Source organism: Dipodomys ordii, unplaced genomic scaffold (genome assembly GCF_000151885.1).
Source record: "Dipodomys ordii isolate 6190 unplaced genomic scaffold, Dord_2.0 Scaffold180, whole genome shotgun sequence".
Taxonomy (NCBI): domain Eukaryota; kingdom Metazoa; phylum Chordata; class Mammalia; order Rodentia; family Heteromyidae; genus Dipodomys; species Dipodomys ordii.
This window is the reverse complement of record NW_012267396.1, coordinates 442,398-450,581: the sequence shown is the minus strand read 5'-3', so window position 1 is coordinate 450,581 and position 8,184 is coordinate 442,398. Positions and strand designations below refer to the sequence as shown.

General features: G+C 56.6%; 1 protein-coding gene across 1 annotated transcript in view; it reads left to right on the top strand.

Annotated features, from left to right (window-relative positions):
* Window positions 1–4,835: 4,835 nt before the first annotated feature.
* Eif3g (eukaryotic translation initiation factor 3, subunit G) overlaps window positions 4,836–8,184 on the top strand; it is a 3,997-nt gene continuing 648 nt past the window's right edge. The window contains exons 1-9 of the mRNA XM_013033932.1: window positions 4,836–4,912; window positions 5,041–5,087; window positions 5,462–5,545; window positions 5,628–5,716; window positions 5,809–5,868; window positions 6,929–7,033; window positions 7,132–7,321; window positions 7,861–7,968; window positions 8,046–8,182. Coding sequence (XP_012889386.1) covers window positions 4,893–4,912; window positions 5,041–5,087; window positions 5,462–5,545; window positions 5,628–5,716; window positions 5,809–5,868; window positions 6,929–7,033; window positions 7,132–7,321; window positions 7,861–7,968; window positions 8,046–8,182 — 840 coding nt within the window. The 5' untranslated portion in view covers window positions 4,836–4,892. The remainder of the gene's footprint in view (window positions 4,913–5,040; window positions 5,088–5,461; window positions 5,546–5,627; window positions 5,717–5,808; window positions 5,869–6,928; window positions 7,034–7,131; window positions 7,322–7,860; window positions 7,969–8,045; window positions 8,183–8,184) is intronic.

Below are 8,184 nucleotides of genomic sequence, written 5' to 3'. Positions count from 1 at the left end.
CTACCGGACTGATTGACTCGGGGCTGAACTGAGCCCCGCTCAGCTAGCTGGCCTTGTGTGGGGCGCGGGTGTTAACTCCTGGGACTTCTGGTTCTGGCCACTGAGGTGCAAATGGAACTTAGAAATATGGCTTCCGGGGTGTTTTTTACTTTTATTTGGTCTGGAATGGAATTGTGATGCCCGGTGATACAGCAGCTGTCTTGTGACCATGGGGACCTGCAGAGGATCACGGGACAAGAACTCACTGGCGAGCTGTGGGCCTCTCCAGCCCTGAACAAAACCCTTGTTTGCTTAAGACTGTTGGATGAAATTGGGTGCAAGTGGCTTACACGTGTAACCCTAACTCAGTAGGAAGCTGAGATCTGAGGATCAGTTTGAAAGCTAATTGGGACAGGAGAGAGTCTGGAGACCCTTATCTCCAATTAGCCAAAAGTGAAGTGGTGTTGTGGATCAAAGCGGTAGGAGGACTAACCTTGAGCATAAAGGGCTAAGGGGCGGTGCACAGGCCCTGGGTTCAAGCCCCAGGACTGGCAAAGGGGAAAAGGCTTATTTGGGCTTGGCAGTCAACCCAGCTTGACAAGCACCCTGGATTCTACCACGAACCCTAACTAATGTAGTTCTGTGAAAGGATTTGCTAGGAAGTGCTTTTAAAAACTAAAGTGGCTGGGAAGGTGGCTCAGTGGTAGAGTGCTTGCTTCGCATGCATGAAGCCCTGGGTTCGATTCCTCAGGACCACATACACAGAAAAGGCTGGAACTGGAGCTGTGACTCAAGTGGTAGAGCGCTAGCTTTGAGCAAAAGAAGCTCAGGGACAGCGCCCAGGCCCGGAGTTCAAGCCCCAAGACTGGACAGCAAAATTTTAAAAAGCCACTCCATGTCAATCACCCAGAAGGCCACAGAAGTGGGAAACGCCCACCCTGGCGGCCGTCGGTGCTCTTCTGTGGGTGATCACTAGACGCCGCCTTAGCCCCTGTCCTCAACCGGGCCCGCGAGGTACCCAAGGGAATGCGGCGTGGAATGAATCCCAGCACGGAGCCGGGTGGAGGATCACAGGCTGGGCCAGCCGGTGGGGCTTCAGGAGCCAAAGCAGCCCAGGGCTTGTGCACTGATCCCCAGTACGTACTCCTATTTATTTTCTATCAGTTCCATCACTGCCCCCCCCCCACTTGGTATCTGGATTTGCTTATCTGAGCTACCTTGGGTGCACCCACTGTGTTGGTTTTTCTTCTTGGCTTGATTTGAACTTGACACCCTGTGTTCCGACTTGGCTGGTTCTCTATCACTTGCACAGCTCCACTTCTGGCTTCTGTGTATGTGGCACCCTAGAAATCGAACCCAGGGCCTCATGCATACTAGGCAAGTCTACCTCTAAGCCACGTGCCCAGCCCAGGGTTTTACTTTCAAATTGCTCAGTATCGTTTGGTGCTAGTGGCTCACACCTGCAATCCTAGCTAGTCAGGAGGCTGAGATCTGAGGATGATGGTTCAAAGCCAGCCTGGACAGAAAGGAGTATGAGACTAAGCTCCAGTGAACCACTCAAAAGCTGAAGTGGAGCTGCGGCTCAAGTGGTAGAGCACTAGCCTTGAGCACAAAAACTCAGGGACAGGTGTGCTCAGGCCCTAAGTTCCAGCCCCAGGATCAGCACACAAAAGTAAAAAAAATAGTTGGATTTAAACAAGGTCATTAAGGTGAGTCCTAATCCAGCGTGACAGGTGTCCTTGGAGGGATTACAGCAGACAAGCGCAAAGCTCAAATGCCGTGAGGATTCAGAAGAGGTTGCTGGTTGCTAAGGAGAGCCGCAGAAGATTTGCTTACTGACTCTGAATTCCGCACCGAGGCCTCCAGAACTGCAAGAGAATAAACTTCCCTTTTACCCACTGAGTCTGACTTTTTCTAGCTACAGGGCTGGAATTTGGGGCCTAGTCCCTGTCTTGAGTTCTTTTGCTCAAGGCAAGCGCTCTACCACTTGAGCCACAGCACCACTTCCGGTTTTCTGATGGCTTATTAGAGATAAGAGTCTCACAGACTTTCCTACCCAGGCTGGCTTTGAACTTCGATCCTCAGCTCTCAGCCTCCTGAGTAGCTAGCATGACAGCTGTGAGCCACTGGTGTCCAGCTCAGGCCCAGGTTTCCTTATGGTCACCATAACTTGGGGTTTACATCACGTGCTTTCGTCCGAGAATACCCGGTGTTCTGTGGTGGATTTCGACACTGCAGCACTTGAATGGACTCTGCCCCGTGATCGGCACATACTTAGTTCTTGTGATTGCAATCAGCTGTCACAAACAACTCTTCTTGGACTTTGGGGGTGGGGTGCGGGAGAGGTTGAGAGCTGTTCAGGGTCTTGTTATGTAACCCAGGCTGGCCTTAAATCCACGTCTTCCTGCCTCTACCTCCTGAGTGCTGGGATTACAGGCGTGCACACAATTTATACATTAATATGAGCCTGGGCCCGGTGGCTCACACCTGGAATCCTAGCGTCTCAGGAGGCTGAGATCTGAGGATCATGATTCGAAGCCAACCCCAAGCAGGAAAGTCTCCAATTATCTATGAAAAACTGGAAGTGGAACTGTGGCTCAAGTGATAGAGTGCCAATCTTGAGCCTAAAAGCTCAGGGACAGTGCCTAGACCCTAAGTATAAGCCCAGGATCAGCACACACACAAAAAGGTTGAGGGGGCTGGGAAGGTGGCTCCGAGGTAGAGCGCTTGCCTTGCATGCTTGAGGCCCTGGGTTCGATTCCTCAGCACCACATAAGAAAAAAGCTGGAAATGGCACTGTGGCTCAAGTTGTAGAGCGCTAGCCTTGAGCTGAAGAGCTGAGGGACAGCGCCCAGGCCCAGAGTTCAGGCCCCACAACTGACCCCCCCCAAAAAAAGGTTGAAAGTGGGGTGCCTGATCTGAATAATTTCATGTCAAATGGATCATCAGCCACCCTCTGTTTTGGGTTTGTTGTTTTTTTTTTGCCAGTCCTGGGGCTTGAACTCAGGGCTGGACACTGTCCCTGAGCTTTTTGTTCAAGGCTAGCACTACCGCTTGAGCCACTGCACCACTTCTGGCATTTTCTGCTTACGTGGTGCTGAGGAATCCACCTCAGGGCTTCATGCATGCTAGCAAACACTCTACCACTGAGCCACGTCCCCAGCCACCCTCTTATCTTTTTTGTCGTCTGTTAGGCTACAACTTTATATATGTGTAGGGGGAGGGAGGAGGAGCCTGGCAGTGAACTCAGGGCCTTTGCACAAGCTTAGCGCATGCCCTATCACTAAGCCACGCCTCACCCCTGATGTTAGGTGACTTCGATAGGTAAAATTAGGCTCATCCCAGCTGCCAGCCTGGACTATATCAAATGCTGGCTCGAAAGAATGAGAACTGACCACGTGCTGGTGGCTCACGCCTGTCATCCTAGCTACTCAGGACGCTGAGATCTGAGGATCATGGTTAAACTCAGCCAGGGCAGGAAAAGTCCATGAGACTCTTGTTGTTGGTTGTGGGGCTTGAACTCTGGCCTATGTGGTGCTGTTCCTGAGCTCTTCAGCTCAAGGCAAGTGCTCTACCACTTGAGCCACAGCACCACTTCCGGCTTTCTGGTGGTTCATTGGAGATAAGAGTTTCAGTACCTTGCTGGTACTCAACCATGATCCTTAGATCTCAGCCTCCTGAGACTTTTTTTTTTGGGTCCAGTCGTGGGGCCTGAACTCTCGGCCTGGGCGCTGTCCCTCAACTCTTCAGCTCAAGGCTAGTGCTCTACCACTTGAGCCACAGCGCCACTTCCGGCTTTTTTCTTTTTCTTTTTTGCTTATGCGGTGCTGAGGAATTGAACCCAGGGCCTCTGGCATGCAAGGCATATGCTCTACCACTGAGCCACCTTCCCAGCCCCTAGGAGACTCTTAATAGCAATAAACTACTCAGAAAAAGCTGGAGGGCTGGAAGTCACCGCTGGAGGGCTGTGACTCAGTGGTAGAGTGCTAGCCTGGAGCCCAGAGAGACTCAGGGACAACACCCAGCCCTGAGTTCAAGAACAGAAAGTGTGGCTCAGGAGTAGATTGCTGGCCTAGAATGGGAAAGGCCAAATGAGAGCATGCAGCCATTAGTTGAAGCCTTGGTACTGGCACAAAAAGAAACAAAAGAGAAAGGACAACAACATTTGCTATTTTAGAAGTGATCCAGTCATGAAAGAATTGTTCTGTGTGTGTTTATGTGCCAGTCCTGGGGCTCAAACTCAGAACCTAGGTGCTCTTCCTGAGTATTTTTTTTTCTGAAGGTTGGTGCTCTACCACTTGAGCCACAGCTCCACTTCTGGCTTTTTGCTAGTGAATTGGAGATAAAGGATCTCACAGCCTTTCCTGCCCAGGCTCTCTTTGGACCTTGATCCTCAGATCTCAGCCCCCTCATTAGCTAGGATTGCAGGTGGGAGCCACCGGTGCCTGGCTTCTATTCCTACAATGTAGGAAGCCAGACCCAGGGTGGATTCCTGGAGTCCTAGCGATGGCGAGCTTACGACGAGACCTGCGTCCCTGGCCCACCTTGTGCAGATGGAGCAAGACTTTGTCTCAGAATGATTTAAAAGAAGTCAGAAAATAATTTCCGAGCGGTTGAAGGCGTGGCACAGGCGCCAGCCCATGAGCAGCAGTGTCAGGCGCCGAGTTCGAGTCCTGGGATTCTGGGACAAGTACAGACAGACATACAGAATATATTCTGAGCTGCTCCCCAGCTCCCCACGCTGGGAAAGCGAGCTCCACAGGCTGCGCGTCCGCCTCCTGCCGCCACGGGGCGCGCGCGAGCAGCGCGGCAGGGCCGCTCTAGGCCGCGGCGGCGGCGTCGCCGGAAGTCTCGTTCTCCGTCCACTTCCGCTCTCTTGGCCCTGGCTGGGGCTGCGTGGAGAGGCCTGCACGATGCCGACCGGCGACTTTGAGTGCGTGCGGGGGGCCGCGGGGGGGGCCCGCAGGGGCGATCTGCGGGTCTGGGGGTGCGTGGCAGGCCGGGGTTCCCCGGGGCCGGGCCTCGCCCACCCCAGCCCTTCCTCTGCCCCTCTCTCCGCAGTTCGAAGCCCAGCTGGGCCGACCAGGTGGAGGAGGAGGGAGAGGACGGTGAGTCGGGCCGGCGCCCTGCCGCTTCCGGCTGCCCGCTCGTGCCCGGTGATCTGGGGGTCCCCTCCCCTGCGCCCCGCGCCATCCTGGCGCCAACCTGTTGCATTGTCAGCGTCCGGGTCCCTCCCCACCCCGCGTCCCACAGGCCCCTGGAGGAAGGAACTCCTGACACCCCAAGATGGCTTCGTGGCTTGACCCCCCCCCCTTCATGCATGGGGTCCCCCCAGCCTTGCCCAGTGCTCCAGGTCGCCCCGATCGCTCTCTGTCCCCCTTTCCCCCAGCTCCTGGTGGGGGTGTCAACGCCCCCCCCTACCCCGGGCCCCTCCATTCCCTCCAGCTGACCCCCCCTTCCTCTCCATGGCTGCCCCCGGCAGATAAATGTGTCACCAGCGAGCTGCTCAAAGGGATTCCTCTGGCCACTGGCGACACCAGCCCCGAGCCGGAGCTGGTACCTGGAGGTGAGTGGCTGCCTCTTCACCCCATCCCCTGGCCTCCGGGGAGCCCTCTCCTCCGGGACTCAGTTTCCCTGCTCTTTTTCAGCACCATTGCCACCTCCGAAGGAGGTCATCAATGGAGACATAAAGACGGTGACGGAGTACAAGATAGACGAGGATGGCAAGAAGTTCAAGGTGAGGCGGGGGCGGCGCTGTGGGGACTCAGGGGTGGACCAGGAAGGGCTGCTGGTCCCAGGAAGCCTGGCCTGTCTTCCTCCCATCCGCAGATCGTCCGCACCTTTAGAATCGAGACCCGGAAGGCGTCCAAAGCCGTTGCAAGAAGGAAGGTGAGACCCTCTTTTGCCTGCTTGTGGGGCTCATCCAGGACTGGGACACAAGAATTGGGAAAGTTTGAGACAGAAGTTCAGCTCACTGTTACAGATGTATTTGTTCATCTTATTTGTTTTCAGTCAACTCATGGGGCTTGAACTCAGGGCCTGAGTGCTGTCCCTGAGCTCTTTTCACTCAAGGCTAGCGCTCTACCACTTTGAGCCACAGCACCACTTCTGGCATTTTGTGGTTCATTGGAAATGGGAGTCTCACAGACTTTCCTGTCCAGGCTGGCTTTGAACCATGATCCTCAGATCTCAGTCTTCTGAGTAGGATTACGGGCGTGAGCCACCAAAGCCCGGCCTGGTTGTTTTTATGTTCTTGCGACAAGAATTTATTATGTAGCCCCCACGGCCTGTGCCTCCCGAGTGCCAGGATTACAGGCATGCCTCTGAGGGCTGGGCTGTAGTCAAGGCTGGTTCAGATTTTATTCCTTTTCCCTTGGGACAGAGGAAGCAACTTGTATTCACCACACAGGGCTTCTGGAAGAGTCTCCGTGGCACACACCAGGCATTTGCTGGAGCTGTGACTGGTGACCTCCATAGTGGCCTGGGGTTGGGGTGGGGGGTGAGGGGGACGGATGTGGCCCCTGTTTTCGAGGAGGTAGTGAGGCTGGAATTCCTCATCTGACTCACCTAGACCCATGCCCTGAGCACTGCCACCTGCACAGTGCCAGAGTTGTTGGCAGGCCTGCCGTTGTGACCTCTGCCCTATCCCGAGTCTCCTTTTTCTAACTTGAAACTTTGTTTTGTTCGTTTTTGTGTTGGTCCTGAAGCTCAAAGCGAGCTTTTGTGTTCAAGGCTAGCACTCTACTACTTGAGCCGCAGCTCCAATTCTGGCACTTCGGGTGGCTCACTGGCAGACTTTCCTGCCCAAGCTGGCTTCCAACCAAGATCCTCAGATTTCACCTTCCTGAGTAGTTAGGATGGCAGGCGTGAGCCACCAGCACCCAGCTTCTGACCTGTAACTCTTCCCCACCCCCTACACACCCTGTCCCTTGCCTGTCCCTGAACTCAGAACTGGAAGAAGTTTGGAAACTCAGAGTTTGACCCTCCAGGGCCCAATGTGGCCACCACCACAGTCAGCGATGACGTCTCCATGACGTTCATCACCAGCAAAGAGGTAAGGGGGGAGGTGGTGGCTTGGGGGTGGGGTTGGGGGGGTGGAGGCGGGGTGGCAGGGTCCCTGAGCCCTCACCCCACATTCCTGCTCCCCACCAGGACCTGAACTGCCAGGAGGAGGAGGACCCGATGAACAAGCTCAAGGGCCAGAAGATCGTGTCCTGCCGCATCTGCAAGGGTGACCACTGGACCACCCGCTGCCCCTACAAGGACACGCTGGGGCCCATGCAGAAGGAGCTGGCCGAGCAGCTGGGCCTGTCCACCGGCGAGAAGGAGAAGCTGCCTGGAGGTGCGGGGCTGTCTGGGGCAGGGTGCCTGTGGCTCCTGTCCCCCCTCTCCCCCCACCCCCTCCCAGGCTGCTGGCCAGCGCCTGGCTCCTGTCTGGTCCCTTCCTGTTGGCTGCGCATGCGCGCTGAGACACAGCAGGACACCGGCCTGGGCCACGGCCTGAGTGCTGCTGGGGACAGTTCTGCCTCTGTTTTGCCATCATTCCTCTGGTGGCTAACCATTGGGAGTTGAGGGTGCAGCAGCGTGTGGCCTGTCTGCGCATGCGCGCGTGCAGCCGCAGTGGCGGTCTCCGTCCTTAGAGCTGTCTGCTAGCTGCGTTATGTCACCTGCCAGGCTTGGGGACCCGGGCTTCCTGGGGTCGCGCGGCAGGTGTTGCCGGGGTCGTGGCTCTGTGGGATGGGGGGGGCGTCTGTCCCGTGGCTCTTGCTCCGCCAGCGAGGGCTTGAGCGCCTCTTCTGTCCTTGGGGTCACCGAGGTTTGTGGGGCGCCCTGGCCCGGGGGGGGGGGCTGAGCGGGCCCTGTGGGGCGTCTGGTTGGCAGAGCTGGAGCCGGTGCAGGCCGCGCAGAACAAGACCGGGAAGTACGTGCCGCCCAGCCTGCGTGACGGGGCCAGCCGCCGCGGGGAGTCCATGCAGCCCAACCGCGGAGGGGAGGTCCGGGGCCGGCGGGCGGGGGGGGGGGCCCCTGCCCCCCCAACATCGCCTTACCACTACCTGCCCCCGCAGCGGACGACAACGCCACCATCCGCGTCACCAACCTGTCGGAGGACACGCGGGAGACGGACCTGCAGGAGCTCTTCCGGCCCTTCGGCTCCATCTCCCGCATCTACCTGGCCAAGGACAAGACCACCGGCCAGTCCAAGGT